Source organism: Pelecanus crispus, chromosome 1 (assembly GCF_030463565.1).
Source record: "Pelecanus crispus isolate bPelCri1 chromosome 1, bPelCri1.pri, whole genome shotgun sequence".
NCBI lineage: Eukaryota > Metazoa > Chordata > Aves > Pelecaniformes > Pelecanidae > Pelecanus > Pelecanus crispus.
The window spans coordinates 15,639,725-15,659,495 of record NC_134643.1 but is presented as its reverse complement, the minus strand read 5'-3'; the positions used below and the strand labels follow the sequence as shown (position 1 = coordinate 15,659,495).

Here is a 19,771-nt window from a genome sequence, read left to right as displayed (position 1 = left end):
TGACCTGGGGCCTTCTTGTTCCTTTGCTCTTTTTTGACTGATAATGTTGGTGTCTGAACATCTAATGATTTGTGGAACGAATACTGTGTGTGATAGTAAGTATACAATTCTCACAGGTTAAAAATCATAGAATCATAGAATCGTTTAGGTTGGAAAAGACCTTTAAGATCATCCAGTCCAACCTACACTACCAAGTCTACTCTACGCCAATCAAGGGTAGACTAGACTAAACCATGTCCCCAAGTGCCACATCTACCCGTTTTTTGAACACTTCCAGGGTTGGTGACTCCACCACCTCTCTGGGCAGCCTGTTTCTTGACCACCCTTTCCGTAAAGAAATTTTTCCTAATTTCCAACCTAAACCTCCCCTGGCGCAGCTTGAGCCCATTTCCTCTCGTCCTATCGCTAACTACGTGGGAGAAGAGACCAACACCCACCTGACTACAACCTCCTTTCAGGGAGTTGTAGAGAGCGATAAGGTCTCCCTTCAGCCCTCAGATATGAGATTGTTCTCATATCTGGGTCTTCGTAGATTTGTGCAAAATTATCACGGGAAAGATGAAACTTCAACGCCTTACTGCTAGGCTTGGGGAGCTGAGACTGCGCTCTGTGTGTCTGTCCATGCTACCTATGCGCATCGGACTCATTTCTGTGCCCGGTGAACGTGCTCGACCCTCTGCGGTGGTATAAACTGGGAGGCGGGTGGGCAGGGAGGTGTGCGAGGTCAGCGCTGGGTAGCTCAGTCTTGCGCTGCCCATCTGAAATGGTTTGTTGCTGTCGCTTGGTTCGGATCAGCCCCAGCCGAGATGAATACTTGTGAGCGCTGCTTCCCTGGTGCTCTGTCCCGAGCTGTTTTGAGTCTCTGCCAGCGGTATTACGTGCGGGAGCCTGGGCAGCTGCGGTCACGTCGGATGGGTCAGCTTTTGGTTGAGGCTATGAGCCTCAACAGAGCCAATGAGTGTCTGCTAAACTTGAAGTTACACCTTAACATACAAATGTCAAAGCTGTGTGCGTCTTAGAGTTTCAGTTTAGATATACCAACCTCTAAAGCGATACGTTATTTAAGCTTTATTGTTCTGTTGAGCTTTATAGTTCTATCTTACAATTGTGTTAAATTTATTAATCTGCTCTGGAAGCATTTGAGAAAAGTTCACAAATAAACTCTTGAACTTCTGATAAAGCAAAAAGGTGTTATTAACAAGGAAAGGATATAACTATATCCAGATTTGATGTCACTGTTCCACAGATAAAAAGGAATTACGAGAGAAGTCCCTATTTTAAATCCAAGGAGTTAAGTGATAAGTTCACGTTGTTGTCTTAACTGGGCACCAGTTCTAACAAGATTTTCAGGGGATTTCAAAACAAATATAGCAACTTAGAGGAGTAATCTGAGGTTTTCCTCATTTTAAGTGGAATAGTCAATAACTGAGGATCCTGCCAAAGCACAGTTGGGCTTGACATTGTGAAGGACCAGAAAGAGCTATTGAGGTGATTCCTTGACAGCTGCTCCAAGTCTGCTGCTGGTGATGTCCTGGAGGGCTGCGTGGTGCGGCTTTATTATTTGTTTGCAATTCAGGCAAAATTGTGGATGTTATTATTAGTATGTTAAGGTCTGAGTAATAATCTTGTGTAATAACTGTCTTCCCTGGTTTGACTGGGAGGAAGAATGCCTCTTAAAATACGCAGGAAATAAAAAAGCTTCGTTACACCTCCTCACGCTGCCTAGAAACCTGAGCTCCAGCCTGCTCTGGTCTTGTTGGCTTTTCTGCCTAAGGGGGCTTTTGAGAACCTGTGTAATGGTGCAGACTTTGGTAATTAAAAAGCAGTTCAGGCAAAGCCCGTATCTCCCTGCTCTCTCTTCTTCCTCACTGTAAATCCTCAGAGATGAGAAAAATGCATTGCTGCTATGGGTCAGGAGCCAAGCAGAAGAGCATCAATAAAGTCTGCATTGTTTTTAACGTCTTCTCAGGAAGTATTTTATTGCTGCCTTTATTAGTAGAAAGAAATGGGAATTAAAACAATCTCTGCTGAGATTCTGCAATCATCCGAAATATGTTGATTGGAGAAGCTTCAAAAATGATAAAGAAATAATGTAGATCTTTCCTGTACTCTCTGAAGTGGAAGATAAGCCTGGGGAAATAGAGAGCAGATGGTAATATTACCACAAATAAAAGCCATAAGAGAGAAGGGTGAATAAACTCTACCGTAGTTACAGGACTTGAGTTTTTTTCCCTCCAGGCCAAGTAAGGCAGGAAATCTAAAGAAAATTTTACTCCAATGTTAAAAATTCTATTTATAGTACAGGACAATTTGAAGAGGAAAATTTATACTACAGGAATTACTTGAACACCTGGGAATTATTGTTTGTTTTCTGAATATTCTTTTTCTATTCATTTTTTTCATGAAAGGAGGCTATCATCCAGTGAAAATCGGTGATCTCTTCAATGGCCGGTATCATGTTATTAGAAAGTTAGGATGGGGACACTTCTCTACAGTCTGGCTGTGCTGGGATATGCAGTAAGAAAACTATTTATTTCCATTCATTTATTTCTTAATATGTTACTTCATTTTGTTTGCAGTAACTTTTGTTTTACATGCATGATAAAGTTATGTAAATGTTTGCTGTCTTTTTATGCAGAAAGATATATGCAGTCTTATTTTGCTCTTGGTTAAGGGTGTAGTTTATAAAAGCTCTCAGAAATAAGTATAATGGTATTTTCTTTGACAAATTAGCTTTGCTTATTGAATTTGCTTGTTCTCTTGAACATGTGAGTAAGCTAATGTTTTTATTTTTGTTGTATCTTTAAGGAAAAAATATAAGTATACCTTGATTGAATGATACAATGTGTAACCAAATACCTCTTTTAAAGGCATTAGCATCAAGGAGACAAAATATTAAATAAATCAGACTGTTAACAGAGTATTGTTAAAAGTGGGTTTTTAGTGTAATTTCAGTGTTTTCTTTCAGAATACATTAGGTTATGAAATACTCTGTTTAAAGTTTCCCAAGCTTCAAAGTATGTCTATTTTAGCTCAGAGCATGTATGGAAAATGTTTTTGTTCTTTTCAAGGGGGAAAAGGTTTGTTGCAATGAAAGTTGTAAAAAGTGCCCAGCATTATACAGAGACAGCCTTGGATGAAATAAAGTTGCTCAAATGTGTAAGTATCGCTCATGCAATACAGTACTCAATACCAATAATAAGAATAGTAATAATGAATTAAAAAAATGCAGCTGAATATTGTTTTTAAACTTTTTTACTTTTTTTTTTTTCCTAAATAGCTGGCTTATTATGTGTTACCATGATTTCTGAAGCCCCAAAATATTGTTTAACTTCATGTGGAAAGCTAACTAATTAGTATTTTAAAGTGAACTTTTTCCTAAAATGTCAGTGTTTATGTTCTTGGTTTAGGTTCGTGAAAGTGACCCTAATGATCCCAACAAGGATATGGTTGTACAGCTAATTGATGACTTCAAAATTTCTGGAATGAACGGAATTCGTATCCTTTTTAAAACATGGCATCTTCACTAAAAATTATATACTAAGATAAGTAAGTGTTTAGTTCTGGCGTTTTTCTAGTTAGTCATACTTTAAATTTGTGATGTAGAAACACCAAAATACATGTAGATGCAAAGAGTGTGTAATGCACTCACTGGAGTGACAGTATCTTAGCTTTTCTAAACACAGTGCAAAATAAAAAAAAAATCCCATGAATCCTGTCATGGTCTTCTAGAGCTAGACAGTCTACTGAAAAAATGGAGTTTTACTGAAAAGATTTGTAATAACTGAGGCTTGCAGGAAATACGTTTTGCTCAACTAATAAAGAGAAAGAAAGTGTCAGTATCACGAAGAAGCTTTTTTCTGTCATCTTGTGGGAAACGTGAGGGTGTGGAGATTCTTCTCTTGTTTATGTGATCATCTTTTGGCCAGGTGATAACCTCTTTTTTGGCAAAGGTTTCAAAGCTTTGCCTTCGAATGCTTCCTTTAAAAAAAGGGGGGGGGGGGGGTGGGAAAAAGGAGGGAGACAAAGTAAAATATTGCTGAATGTTGTTCTCGGGGAAAATTTTGGGTCTGTGAATATATTTGATTTTAGAGTTGAGCTAAAGTGAGTTATCCTTCCTAATTATATTAGCTATTTTAACTTGTATATTATTGTGTTTTCATTTACTGTTACAGCTGGTATTTATGTGTATGCTTTTGTCTCGGAGCCCTAATAACAGACCTCATTGTTCATGGTGTCGTACTACCAGACAAAGAGAGAGTTCCTGATCTAGAGAGCTTAACACTAAGTTGATTTTGGTGATGTGCCTTCAGTCTTCAGCAGATCAGGTTAAGATGCTCTTCACCAACTCTCCTCCTCTAGGAGAGGAATCTAGGAGGTGACTGTCAGTAAATCTGAATGCCCGCTAGAAAGCATCCTTTCAGAGAGAAGTGTGCAAGCAGTTTTCATCCCATCCATCTGTCTCTTGACATTAGTTATGAAGCCTTTGGTCATTCTTATCAGTGAGAATGAGAATGTGGGGACAAGTATTCTCAGTTACAGAATGGGGTCTTAACTGCTTTCCCTTTGTCCCATTTTGGTTTGTTTCCTAGTTGCTAGCACAGTAGAAAGCTGCTTGAATGTAAGTGAAGTTAGTATAGTCTGCTTTTTTCCTAGGTTTTATCGTCAAATTAAGATGAATTACAATAAACCATACAGTTAACCAGTAGACATTTCAACCTGAATATAAATGAATGTAAATGATCTAGGAAATTGCTTCACACAGTGAGGCAAAGAACCCTGGTTAGGGTTTCTTGGTGCTGCTGTTGTGCTACAAAAACTAGGTTTTAATTTATGAGCTGAGGTGCTTATTAAGAAGTATTTAATAAATATCTCTATTTTCTAACTATGTTCACAAGAAAAATAATGTGACCAAAGCACTTTAGGTCTTCAGCTGAGAGCTGTACGATCGAAGAATAATTAAAGTTATTTTTAGAAATCAGAAATTTTGACTTACTGTTTTCATTGTAAAACACTAATATGAAATAGGGAATAAGAAAATGTATTCGTAACTATACATAGAAATAATGAATCTGCTCAACAGAGCCGCTTCCCAATAACGTTCTTTAATTATTGCTAAGATTCTCATGTATGTATACATCTGTATTAAAGGTGAGAGCCATTTCTAAGTGTGAAGAGTAAATTTTGTTAGTGATAATATTTTGAAAGCATATCCAAACTTCATCTTTTTGAAATATAGCAGTTAAGTTGACAACACCAAAAGAGCCCATGTGCTGGTGAAAAATAGGGGTTCAGATAGCTTTGTGTTAGCAGATTAAAATTGGACAGCTGATACTGATTTATTCTATTTCAGTTTTGCCTTCACGTTGAAAACTTTGGCAGTATGGAAGTTGTTTTATGTGGAAGGCAAATGTTCCTGCCTTACTGAGAAGTACGTTTCTCAGAAAGGTACAGTAGACAGGATGGGCTGATACTGGACTCAGATTTAAATTACAGCTGGTAGTCTGTCAAAGTCCTATCCGCCAGTGAAAATATGGTATCAAGTATCTTAGGCGTTGCATTGCTTATTTGAGCAGTGGTTGATTGCATTGGTTATTTGATCAACTCCTTTTTATCTTCTAGGGAAAAAAGTCTTTGGTGCAGGTTCTTTTGGGAGGGAGCAGATAACTGATTTTAACGTTTTGCTGCTATTTGTTTCTGTTTTAAAAATGCCATGTTAGGGCTGCACTAGTGTTAATGAGTTGAACACGTTGAGAGAAATACAGGAATTTGAGAGTTTTTCCATGCTCTGCTGTTTTCAGCTTCGTTTGGGCAAGTCACTAAATATCTGTTCCTTGACCGTAAATTAAAATAACATATGCTTCATAGAGGCTTGATTATTGGCTATGGAATTTAAAAATTAAAGCAAGACAGAAGAGAGGTGGGTGAATCCTTTGGATGGCTAATATCACAAAATGTCATGGAGCTTCCAAACAGGGAAACTTGTCAAGAACCATGTAGCACGGAGCTGGGAATGTGCAGAGCCATTGGCCTGCGCTGTGTGTCTGAAAACAGTGATCTTTCTCCTAGGAGCTGTAATAGGTGTTTATATACAGAGGGATTTTAACGATGTGTGTTATGCTACACTAGACTGATAATTTTTTAATTACTTGTACATTTTAAAAAGATTGCAATTATGATTTTTTCAGGAAATAACAGAATTCCCGAACTTGGGCACTTTGGTGTTTTCAGTAAGTGTAGATTATTATGTTTGTCTGCACTGAATGTTTATTAGAGCTTTAAGAAATGTTTATTTGAGTGTAGCATTTTTTTTAAAAAAAGATTCAGATAATCACATAATGAAGCAAGCATTTGGAGAGACAAGTGAAAAAATAAAGGAGGAAACATTCCCAACACAATCATACGTTATAATAATTGTAATAAATTTATCTCCAAAGAATATACAGCATCAGTTAAATGCCATAGAGTCTAAATGCTGCCAATCCAGAAGCAACTGAGATACATCCAGAAGTGTTCTGTGTTGGTACCAGAGCCGTATTTCATATAGCTTAACTAGCCTTTAACCCTCATCAGATTTCTAATACTCCTGTAATGTGCATTTGTAGATAGATAGGTAGTGACAGGTATGATTTTAGAAAGAACAGCTTTAAGTACTTAAGCCTGGCAGCTGATTAATGTTATGTTTGCTCTCACTTTTGCTACTCTGCTCAGTTTCCCCCTTTCAGACATTCCCTAAACTGCTTCCAAGAGCATTTCATAGGAGGCATATCTGCTGGGTGGGCTTCAGGTTTATGTTTGCCGGAGGACTTTCTGGACATACTCATCTGTGAGGATGTTGGTGCTGTAGGAAGATCCTGGGGTTCGCAAGGCTGGTTTCCTAATAGTTAATGCACAGCTTTTCACAAACTCTTTGTTGTGGGCAGTCTGGCTTACAGTTAATGTTTTTCAGGTCAGGATAGTAAATCAGACAACAGTCATGTTTTTGCATACCTACTCCAAACACTGAGCCTCCTGTGTGTCTTCTCCCCATCCCAGTTGCCTCCCTGGTACTGAGCATGCCTTGAGTTTGTCTGAGTCCTCCCAGCAAAAAGTTGCAATCTTTTTTTCATGTAGACATCACTTCTCTTTCTTGTGGTCCTCCTCTTTGTCTGCCTCTGCCATTCCTCCTTGCATCTTCTTTCTCCCTGCCCTTCCCTTGCCTCTCAGCTATTCACTTCCCTACACACCTTACTCTCCTGGTTACTGGCAAGGCTTAGCACCTCTCTAAGTGCAAGGAATGTCAGGAACGTGCATTGGAGAGTCTGCAGCAGCAGTGGTCTGAAGGACTGTGGGCGGCTGTCCTAAATTTCATTTCTGAATGCTGCAGTGTCGTGCCTTTCTGAAATCTGTGTTGCTGTAGCATTGCAACTTCACTGCGTGGGCTAAGTTAATAAGCCCTGCAGAGCTAGCGTGCTCTGCTCATCCTCTTTGATGGCTGTGTGCTTTACTAGTGACTTCTGTTCATTGGATGCTTGGGTGGTAAAGTAATCAAGACTGTTTCCTCTTCTGAATGGAACAGTTTTATAATTTTCTGAGTAGACTTGATTGATGTGATTGGGAAATGACTATTCACTATCTCCTCTAACACAGGAATTAAGGAACATGAAGTGAGATGAACAGGTAGCAGCAATCAAAATGTTACAGTTCTTCACAATGTGCTTTGACCAGTCTTGAGACCTTTTAACTTTGGTCTAACTCCAGCACAGGGGATGTAGATTTTAAAACTTCAGTTAGCTTTATGCATATAGGTAGGTACTTGAGAAGAATGTAAATGATAGACCAGTAGGCAAAGTAAGTCTCATTTTGATAGGAGTTAAGATGGTGACTCCAAGATCATTGCCAAGACTCTAGTTAATAAAACTTAGAGCCCTAAGTTAGGTAAGATTTTTCCCCTAACGGTGTAGTTCCCTATGAATGGTCTCTGAGATACAGTCTAATTTCATCCATTGAGATTTTCCTGCAGTATCTGTCAATTAATTAGTTTTCTGTTATTTGTATTACATTATTCTTTGCAAGGTTATAGTATGTAGTTAAGATTTTAACATTCTTTCTGATTTCCAGGGACATTAAGGTCATTCACAGCTCATGTCTGAGGATTAAGTCAGTATAGTCAAACTGTATAATTTCTTGCCAGAATGTTGTGGATGATGAAACTTACAATTAGCTTGAATATCTGAATATTTTCTAAATAGAAAGATTATGTACCCAGGTATATTAAGTGTAGAATCTCTAACGCAGGAAGCCCTTGAACCACAAATCACTGGAAGTTCCTACATCTTGTTTTTTCCTGATACTCTCCCCGATCATCTACTGTTGGCCTCTGTTGGTGGCCAATAGTAGATGGGTCAAATTAAACTTTATGGCATTGTGGTTTTCGCATGTTGCTTCCGAGTTCCGCATTTTCTTTGTTCCCGAGTTCTTTGGTGATTGCTGTTATTCTCTGCAGTTAAAACTGGGTGGTAAGAGATCCATTCTCTTACTACTTTAGTTTTTGTTATCAAGCGATTCTTAATTAAGCCTAATCAAAAGGATGTTTAGTATGGTTCATTTTCTAAAACACTGTTGCTGCAGACTTCTGTTGTTAAAACCGTCTATTCATATAATTTAAAATGTATTAGAAACTAGAGATAATAGGCCAAATCTGTACTTTTAACTGTTTCAAAGAAAACAAAAATGAATTAGTTATTTTTTTACAATTGCCTATTTCATTGTTCATCCTAATGCTATTGTTAACATGTAGAAATAACTAAGAAGATTTGCATAATTAAAATGTTTTATTTTAATTTGTTCTACATTTGGGCACTGTTCTTGTATGTGTTTATATATAATTGAAATGTAGTACCAAAGCATATACCATGTTCTGCACATTTTAGGGGGAACTGTTTTCCGTCGAAACAGGGTGATGATTGCTTTAGCCAGTGTGCAAACAAACATTTGTGTTGATCTCATCAACAAGTTTATTTGGAAATTATCCTTAATTAAATCCCAGATGTCTGTATGGTCTTCGAAGTACTTGGACATCATCTCCTAAAATGGATAATCAAGTCCAATTATCAAGGCCTTCCCATCCGTTGTGTAAAAAGTATAATTCGACAGGTAAGATTTGCTAATGTTTTAATTAGGTTTTTCCACCATTGTTAACAGTTTGCAGGTTAGAATGATGATATTTCAACTGAACTCTTACTAATGAATATCTAAGATAAGATACTTTTATTGGTAATCCCCGGGCAGGGTTTGCAAGAGCATCTTTCTGGATAGCCTGCATTTCTGCGTGCTGGGTTTTTTTTTGGTTTTGTTTGGGTGGCTTTTTTTTTTTAATCAAGATTTCCCACTGATAAGGGAGCTTCCTGAGCTGCTTTAGAAAATAAAAAGTTGAAGCAATGAGTCTTTTTCATAGATCTAAGGATATTCATATTCAGTTGCAATTTTGGTTGACACGTCATGCTTCTTAATAAGATGTTCTGGAAAATAAAACATCAAAATGGTGGGAAATAATATATTATTATTATAAAACTGACAAAAATTGTATCTCTGAAAAATAGGTTCTAAAGAAAAAAACTGTTCTTTGAAAAATTGTTGTCTATCTAGATTTAATTTTTGTAGAATCAGAGGGTTAACAAAATGAAACAGTTCAGAACATTTCACTGGGACATGTTCTTTCAAAATATGTTGTTTTGCTATACTATGAGAATCAAAGTGCTGAGAGGTGATCTTAAGGAGAAATAGTGCCTCAGAAAGGAAAAAACATACATATCTCTCTGATTTTGTAGATACTATTAATCCATGTGCAGTTAATACCTAGAAATGACAAATGACGTTTCCCTGGGGGATGGTCCGCAGGGACAGGGAATGGGACAGAGCTGGCAGATCTTTAAGGACACCTTTCATAGAGCACAAGAGCTCTCAGTCCCCAAGTGTAAGAAATCAGGCAAGGAAGGGAAGAGACCAGCGTGGCTGAGTCGAGACTTGCGGTCAAACTAAAGAGTAAGAGGGAACTGCACAGGCAGTGGAAGCAGGGACAGGTGTCCTGGGAAGAGTACAGGGAAGCTGCCCGGTTGTGTAGGGAGGGGGTCAGGAAGGCCAAGGTGCAGCTGGAGCTGAATTTGGCAAGGGACGTAAGGAATAACAAGAAGGACTTCTACAGGTATGTCAACCAGAAAAGGAAGGTTAAAGAAAGCGTACCCCCCCTTGATGAACAAGAATGGCGACCTAGTTATCAACAGACGAGGAGAAAGTGGAGGTACTCAACAACTTCTTTGCCTGAGTCTTCACTGGCAACCTCTCTCCTCGCCCCTCCCAAGTTGATGGACTACAAGATGGGGAGCAGGGGGCTAAAGCCCCTCCCACTGTAAGGGAAGATCAGGTTCGAGACCACCTGAGGAACCTGAATGTGCACAAGTCTATGGGACCTGATGAGATGCATCCCAGAGTCCTGAGGGAATTGGGTGATGTAGTTACCAAACCACTCTCCATGATATTTGAAAAGTCATGGCAGTCAGGTGAAGTCCCTGGTGATTGGAAGAAGGGGAATGTTGTGCCCATTTTTAAAAAGGGAAGAAAGGAGGACCCTGGGAACTACCAACCTGTCAGCCTCACCTCTGTGCCTGGGAAGATCATGGAACAGATCCTCCTAGAAGCTGTGCTCAAGCACACGGAAGACAAGGAGGTGATTCGAGACAGCCAGCACGGCTTCACCAAGGGCAAGTCCTGCCTGACCAATCTAGTGGCTTTCTAGGAAGGAGTGACTGCATCAGTGGACAAGGGAAAAGCAATGGATGTCATTTACTTGGACTTCTGTAAAGCGTTCAACACAGTCCCCCACAACATCCTTCTCTCTAAATTGGGGAGATATGGATTTGATGGGTAGACTGTTTGGTGGATAAGGAATTGGCTGGATGGTCGCCTCTAGAGGGTCGTGGTCAATGGCTCGATGTCCACATGGAGACCAGTGACAAGTGGAGTCCCTCAGGGGTCTGTACTGGGACCGATGCTGTTTAACATCTTCATCAATGACATAGACAGTGGGATTGAGTGCACCCTCAGCAAGTTTGCAGACAACACCAAGCTGAGTGGTGCAGTTGACACACCAGGAGGACGAGATGTCATCCAGAGGGACCTGGACAAGCTTGAGGAGTGGGCCTGTGTGGTTCCTCATGAGGTTCAACAAGGCCAAGTGCAAGGTCCTGCATCTGGGTCACGGCAACCCCCAGTATCATTACAGGCTGGGGGATGAAGGGCTTGAGAGCAGCCCTGCGGAGAAGGACTTGGGGGTACTGGTGGATGAAAAGCTGGACATGAGCCAGCAATGTGCGCTTGCAGCCCAGAAAGCCAGCCGAATCCTGGGCTGCACCAAAAGAAGCGTGGCCAGCAGGTCGAGGGAGGTGATTCTGCCTCTCTGCTCTGCTCTGGTGAGACCTCACCTGGAGTGCTGCGTCCAGCTCTGGAGCCCAAGAACCCCAAGGCTTGCCAATGTGACGCCCATCTACAAGAAGGGCCGGAAGGAGGACCTGGGGAACTACAGGCCTGTCAGCCTGACCTCAGTGCCGGGGAAGATTATGGAGTGGTTCATATTGAGTGAACTCAATAGGCACGTGCAGATCAACCGGGGGATCAGGCCTAGCCAGCACGGGTTCATGAAAGGCAGGTCCTGCTTGACCAACCTGATCTCCTTCTACGACCTGGTGACCCACCCGGTGGATGACGGAAAGGCTGTGGACGTCATTTACCTGGACTTCAGCAAAGCCTCTTACACTGTCTCCCATAGCATTCTCCTAAGGAAGCTGGCAGCTCATGGCTCGGATGGGCGTACTCTTCGCTGGGTAAAAAATCGGCTGGGTGGCCGAGCCCAGAGAGTGGTGGTGAATGGAGTTAAGTCCAGTTGGTGGCCGGTCATGAGCGGTGTTCCCCAGGGCTCTGTTTTGCCGCCAGCCTTGTTTAATGTCTTTATCAATGATCTAGATGAGGGGATTGAGTGCACCCTCAGTAAGTTTGCAGACAACACCAAGTTGGGTGGGAGTGTTGATCTGCTGGAGGGTAGGATGGCCCTCAGAGGGACCTGGACAGGCTGGACCGATGGGCCGAGGCCAACTGTATGAGGTTTAACAAGGCCAAGTGCCGGGTCCTGCACTTGGGTCACAACAACCCCATGCAGCGCTACAGGCTTGGGGAAGAGTGGCTGGAAAGCTGCCTGGCTGCAAAGGACCTGGGGGTGTTGGTGGACAGCCAGCTGAACATGAGCCAGCAGTGTGCCCAGGTGGCCAAGACGGCCAACAGCATCCTGGCTTGTATCAGGAATAGTGTGGCCAGCAGGAGCAGGGAGGTGATTGTGCCCCTGTGCTCGGCACTGGTGAGGCCGCACCTGGAATACTGTGTCCAGTTTTGGGCCCCTCACTACAAGAAAGACATTGAGGTGCTGGAGCGTGTCCAGAGAAGGGCAACAAGGCTGGTGAAGGGTCTGGAGCACAGGCCTTATGAGGAGCGGCTGAGGGAACTGGGGTTGTTTAGTCTGGAGAAGAGGAGGCTGAGGGGAGACCTTATCGCTCTCTACAACTACCTGAAAGGAGGCTGTAGTGAGGTGGGTGTTGGTCTCTTCTCCCATGTGGTTAACGATAGGATGAGAGGAAATGACCTCAAGCTGCGTCAGGGGAGGTTTAGATTGGATATTAGGAAAAATTTCTTCCCGGAAGGGGTAGTCAGGCATTGGAACAGGCTGCCCAGAGAGGTGGTGGAGTCACCATCCCTGGAAGTGTTCAAAAACCGGGTAGATGTGGCACTTCGGGACATGGTTTAGTCTAGTCTACCCTTGATTGGTTTAGTGTGGATTTGGTTGTGTAGGTCAATGGTTGGACTTGGATGATCTTAAAAGTCTTTTCCAACCTAAATGATTCTGTGATTCTAAGGACATGGATGTGTTGGAGCGGGTCCAGAGGAGGGCCACAAAAATGATCCGAGGGCTGGAGCACCTCTCCTACGAGGCCAGGCTGAGAGAGTTGGGGTTGTTCAGCCTGGAGAAGAGAAGGCTGCAAGGAGACCTTATTGCGACCTTTCAGTACTTAAAGGGGGGCTACAGGAAGGATGGGGAGAATCTTTTTAGCAAGGCCTGTTGTGACAGAACAAGGGGTAATGGTTTTAAACTAAAGAATAGATTTAGACTAGATACAAGGAAGAAATCGTTTACACTGAGGGTGGTGAAGCACTGGCACAGGTTGCCCAGAGAGGTGGTGGAGGCCCCGTCCCTGGCAACGTTCCAGGCCAGGTTGGACGGGGCTCTGAGCAACCTGATGTGGTTAAAGCTGTCCCTGCTCACTGCAGGGGGGTTGGGCTGGGTGACCTCTGAAGGTCCCTTCCAACCCAAAGCATTCTATGATTCTGTGACATATTTTGGCACTTAGGTAAATTGTATTGCCTTTCATCAACATCACCTCTATTTTATTAATAAGTGATCTGTTAAAGTAGTTACTTTCTTTGTGATTATTATTGTTTGTCAACTGGTGAATATCACCATATCAGCTCTTTAATGAGAATTAGCTGAATAACCTAATGCATGTGGTTGTTAGTATACAGTTGGAATTTTAGATCCATTAATTTCTATACAATAGGTGGCTCAGATACTAGAACTATGGAGCTGTAGTAATGCAGTGCTCTAGCAGAACGGAGCTTCCTGCTAAGGAATGGGAGATGTGTGTATTTGTATTACATGTGCATATAAATATCCACTGTTTTCAGTAAACGTTGTCATTTTTTGTTTGGAATGTTTTTGCTTTGGTTGCACCGTTGTCCTGGAGTTTGGCCAAAACCTGAGAAATTAGGATGTAATTTCTTGATACACTGGGTTTAGCAGCAAAGCCAGGTTTAGGAGCTCCTGGCTGCAGTTTACTCTTACGTCAGTTACACTGCCTGTTTGTAGAAACAGGCTGTAAGCCAGACCGCTGAATGGATCCAAGGTGAAAACAACCCCTTTTTGGAAGGAAGGTGAGGACTTCTGAACCCAGCTTCACAGCATCTTTGCCAACAGGCTCCTGTAACCTAGCAGAGGACAACTTCCAAGTGGGATCTTCAGGGATGGTGACCACAGCCCAGTGAGAAGTGGGATCAGCAAGGACAGGGGCCTGAAAGACAGAACTATGGGAGAGGCTCTCGGTGCTATCTCCGATTGACTCAAGTGGCATATACAAATGCATACAGCATGGGGAACAAAGGGCAGGAATTAGAAATCCCTATGTGGTTGCAGAGCTATGACCTCATTGTGAGCACAGACGTGTGGTGGGATAGTTTAGATGCCTGGAGAGCAGCAGTAGCCTGATAAAGGCACTTTAGAAAGCGTGGCTGGGGAAGAGGAGTTGAGCTTAAATGTTTGAATCTTTGCTGTAGAATGGGTCAGGGTCAGAGGGGAGACCAACAAGGGTGACATTATGGTACGTATCTGCTACAGGCTGCCAATTTCAGAAGCAGGTGAGAAGCACCTTCTTTAGACAGCTGGAATAAGCTGGTTCTTATGGGGGAACTTTAAATCACCTTGATATCTGCTCTGGTTGAGCCCATGCAGTCAAGGAAGTTTCTGGAGTGTGCTGGGGACACTTTCTCAGCATGGGGTGAGCTGTGTCTCAGCAAGGAGACAAGCTGGAGATGCACCTTGCTGGACTGGTTACAGATAAGGAAGAATTAGTTGAAAATGTGAAGATTGATGGCAGGCTGGGCACGAGGGGTCCTGGTAGACAAGCTGAACGCGAGTCAGTGGTGGGCTCCTGTGATGACGAAAGCTAACCACGTAGTTAGGCCACATTAGCAAGAGTGTAGGCAGCAGGAGGGCTCTGTTTTAGTACTTCAGGACTCTGTACAGTTTTGGGCTCCAAGTGCAAGACATTGGCTCGCTGAAGTGAGTCCAGTGAAAGGCTACGAAGAGGATGAGGGAGCTGCAGTGTATGATGTATGAGAGGTCTTGGGAGAACTGGTTTGTTCAGTTTTAAGAAGAAAAGGCTAATAAAGGGGGAAACTTTTGATCTCTTCAGCACAGATAGAGAAAATGGAACCAGACTTCTCTTGTCGATACACAGAGATAGGACAAGAAGCATCGCACGTGAATTACAAAAAGAGAAATTCTGGTTGCATATTAGGAAGAAATTCTTCGTAGTGAGGGTGGTCAGGCACTGGAACAGGTTGTCTACAGTGTTACGCAGTCTGCATCTTAGGAGATAGTCAGAAATGAACTGGATGATGGCTCTGAGCAGGCTGGTCTGATTTTGAGGTTAGATATAACTTTGAAGCTGGTATGACTTAGATGGGGAGGGTTTGAATCGCACAATCTTCCAACCTAAATTACTCTTTGAATGTAAGCAAAGGTAGAAATTCCAAGTAATTCAAACACTTGATACCTGAAAAAGAGGAACGGGTTAGTCCTGAAACATTAAAAAGGGTTAATTTTTGTGAGGTTTTAATGAACTGTTTGGGCTAGTGAGAGTGGCATTGAGCGGTAAGACTTCCAGGTTGTTCATCTCATTAAAGATAATAAAGATCCTTATTCTTTCTTCTACTCAGACCAAACTTGTGCTACACATGTTCTAAGAACTTATTTATGAAACTTGAATATCAAACAATTCAATTATTGCACTGGTGTTACTGTAGAGCAAACCATGTTGTTTCAGAAAGTACTATAATTCCATGCTACAATTGAAAAGGATTTTTTTATGCTATGATTTGGAAAATATTTTTTTCAATTTTTGAATGCTTTTGAGCATTGGGACAAAATTAGGTTTATTTTGAAATGCAGCTGAGAGTTGAGTTTCTTATTAAGAAATTTCATTCCAGTTTCAAGCAGGGTTGGTTATTTTTTTTTCCCCCTGGGGTAGAGTTATATGAACTGTCATGCAAGAGAAGACCTTGCAGAATTGTAAAAAGGGCTAGTTGCTGTAGTTCCTTTTTTGCAGTGGAGAAGACTGGAATTATCCATTTATTTAATTCTGGAGTTCTTACTCTGGGTTGTAAAATGTATAGCATCAGTCTCTTCTGAGAGGATCACGTTCTGAAACGGATGCTGAAACGAGCATTGTGTATTTGATCAATGAAAATTTTCACTTTTGCTTTGATCTACAATATAATAAATAATCTGTTTAATGGATCAATATGATGTGGCTCCTTGAATGAAAAAGAAAGAAAAATAAGTGAACATTAATTAGAAACTGCAAATTATGAGTTTCCTTATGTGAAACTAATCATATGACCTTTACAAGGGAAAAAATACAACCTTCTAATTTACATTTTTTATTGTAGTAACAGGGTCTGTTGTAATTTTTCAGACTCACAATACATTACCTTTTTTTTTTTTATTTTTTTATTTTTTTTTACTTTTTCAGCGGACAAATAAATAAAAACTAGGAGCCTTTTCCCTGTTCTCCATCATCTCAGAGCACGGTGCAAAGCATGTCCACGTAGTATACCTTTCCTTACTGGTTTAGTGGCATAATGTACTTCCAGTTTTTAGGATGAAACAGTCTGATCCACATTTTAAGACAGCTAAGAACATTCTTTCTAATTATAAAATTCTAGCAGAATGGTCCTTATGGTAAGTCATGGAACTGATGTGGATTCCAAAAAATATTTTTCTGTCTGTCCCGTCCCCCGCCCCCCCCCCCCCCCCCCCCCCCCCCAAAAAAAAAAAAAAATCTTCAGCCAAATTATGAAGACAAAGCTGTCACCCTAACACTGTTACTTAAAGGGGAAAGGCTATCTTTTTAAAGTGGGAGATACCAAATCTAGTTTCACATAACTTCTACATATCGCAGTGGAACAGATATTTTTCTCTTCTGAATGTTTATGGCTTTCAGTGTACTCTGGAATCTTTTTTTTCTTGGCCTCAGAATTACAGACATTCAGTGGTAATTTGTAAGATGGTCTGTAGTGTAGTGGGGGAGGGAAGGTACCATTATAATCCATCTTTATGTTGCCGTTGCTGTTAATGAGTCTCTTAAAATTTGAAGTTACTTAACCACTAACTACCTTCCCAGTATAAACCAGTCTTTCTTTAACATTTCTTACTTTGAGACATACTGTATGTTCTTTCAGTTGCTTTGGCAAGTAGTCAAGCATGTTTTGGATCTGCAGGAAAAAAAATCCAGATTATCAAGGATGCAGCATTTTTTAGGTGTAGTGTTGGCACTGAACTGACACTGCGTCCTGTTCAAGTGAACATACAGTTTTTATATAGACGTATACAGAAAGCTTTTCAGAACGGTTGCTGTTGTAGCCTAGCTCCAGAACTGGGGAAAGCAGAGCCATGCACTTGAGGTGTTTCTGGGATGCATTAGCCTGAGTGTAAATATCATATGCATGCTGCTGCTCTTCTCTTGAGCTACCTGGTGTGCTGGATGGATATACCATTTTAGGTACTAGCTCAGGACTCGGTGGCAGACTAATGTCTTTGTATTCTATTACTGGTATTTTGAACCAACATGTTTTGCTTCTAAAGTTCACCCTAGCTAGTTACATCTTAAAGGATCCTCAGAGCAAGGAGCTTGCTAATTTATTTATAAAATACCTAGAATGGCAGGATGTTCTTGTAGCTGGAGCTCATGGGTCTGGAGGTCTGTTTCCTACTGTAGAACATTCTCTAAAAATCAAAAGAAGTCTTTTCAGTGGGGTCAGCTAGGTTTCTGCTTTTTTTTCTTTCTTGCTGATATTTTTCTACAATATTTATGTAGACTCTTATAGCAATAGCTTGGTTTACGCTGTTACATTATTCTCTACTGAATAATTGTAATAATTGACTTCCACAGTTTATCATACCTAGGTCTTACCTAAAATACTTGTAAATCACACAAACTATTGTGTTTCTGTCCCAGTCAGAATTTGACAAATTTTTTAATTGTGTAAAAATCATGTTTTAATTTTCATCCCAGAATGCATTTTTAAGACTTCACATATGCAGCTTTTATATGAGCTAGCAGAATTTATCCTGCAGAGAGTGTGAAGGACTAGTAGAAAATACATGTGACACATACAGGTAGATAAATCCTTATGTGATGTCTTGGTCACATTAAAAGCTGAATTACTATTGGCATTCTAAGGAAAACTATAGTTAACATTTCATCCCAACAACACATTTCCCTTTTTGCTTTTTTTAATAATCAGTTGTAAGATGGTTATTGACAAACCAGACTTCAGTTACAGTATGCAGTACTTGCAGTGGTTTTTTTTCAACTAGCTATCTTTTAAACAATGAATGAGTGAGGATCAGGCTGTCTGACTGAGCAGCCACATTCCTGTTTCAAAGGAAGATGTATCAAGTTTTTTTTACACATGTGCAGATCAACTAAAGAACACTTGGGAAATGGAAGTCTTACAGCAGGTTGCTGTCATCAAGACAATTCATCCAACTAGCATCTTACTCAAGAAAGTCTCAATAACTGGGTTTATGAGCTAAATAAATTATGCTGTCAGACCATATATGGACTCCAGGCAATTGGTTGAACATCTCTGTATTGATAATAAATGCATTTATCTTGGTCTGGGTAACTAAAATTTTTTCAAAATCCTTTTGTAATTAGGTACTTCAAGGTCTAGATTATCTACACAGCAAGTGCAAGATCATTCATACGGACATAAAGCCAGAAAATATTTTGATGTGCGTGGATGATGCCTATGTTCGCAGAATGGCTGCTGAAGCTACCGAGTGGCAGAAAGCTGGTGCTCCTCCCCCCTCTGGCTCAGCAGGTATGGTAGTATATTTAAATGCAATGTAGTAAAGTTCCATCAGTATATTAATGCTAATAATATTTTCTTTAATTAAAGTTAACATTTTAAATTGCATGTGGAAAATGCATATCTAGTTAATTCTTATTCATGCTCTGGAAACTCAAGAGAAAGGCTTTCTTCTCAGTTTTGCAAGTTCAAGTTTTTGGGGTCCCCAGAGACAGAAAAAGATTTATTGGTATAAACGTACTCTCCTCCCACCCCACAAGCTTTAATGGCTGGGTTTTAGCCACACTGGAGCCTTGCATCTCTAATAGTGACAATAATTAATAATCTTATCTAAATTATGTGTTTAGTTCCATTACAAGTTCATCAGTGTCCTTGTGAAATTATCTGCCTTGTCAGTTATAACTTATTCTCAGAGTGCAGTGAAGAGTCTTAGCGTCCATAGTTTTTCACTCTTGAAACTGGAATTTATTGTACCTAACTGAATTTGTTATAAGCACTTCTCCCTAGCACTGTATGTGAAATGTTTTATGTTAAACATGCCAAGGTAAAGAAGTTCACAGCAATCAGTAAAGATAAGGAAGGAGGAAGTGTGGCTTTTGTAGTGATCTTTAGTACCATGGGGCTGCTATTTATTTGCCAGTCGAGCATATCAGCTACAGGCAGCGGAGAAATAATAATGTTTAAATACCTTTGTAATATTGTCAGAAAATATATCACAGATTAAAATCTCTGAGGTATAATAAAAATACCTGCTATATCAGGAACAAATACCGTGGTCAAAATCTGTAAATATTTCACAGTATACATAGTTAAGATGCAAAAATCTTACAAATCACGAATATATTGTATTGAATTTTACATAATGTGTAATCATGTAGCTAAAGACTGTATGTTATTTGTGTGGGAAGTAACTTGATTTTGTTCACGCAGCCTTTATATTGCTTCCTGACATTAAAGTGAATATTATTTTAAGGAATATATTGATGGAGTTCGTATCACACTTCATTCTTAGCGAATTGTAATTAAATCTATGGCTTTC

The 19,771-nt window shown here is 40.5% G+C and overlaps 1 protein-coding gene across 2 annotated transcripts in view; it reads left to right on the top strand.

The window, feature by feature from the left end:
• SRPK2 (SRSF protein kinase 2) overlaps nt 1–19,771 on the top strand; it is a 156,783-nt gene that overhangs the window by 108,465 nt on the left and 28,547 nt on the right. For both annotated transcript variants that reach the window (XM_075712671.1, XM_075712663.1), the window contains exons 4-8: nt 2,409–2,517; nt 3,072–3,159; nt 3,411–3,498; nt 9,029–9,135; nt 18,579–18,744. In XM_075712671.1, the coding sequence (XP_075568786.1) occupies nt 2,409–2,517; nt 3,072–3,159; nt 3,411–3,498; nt 9,029–9,135; nt 18,579–18,744 (558 nt within the window). The remainder of the gene's footprint in view (nt 1–2,408; nt 2,518–3,071; nt 3,160–3,410; nt 3,499–9,028; nt 9,136–18,578; nt 18,745–19,771) is intronic.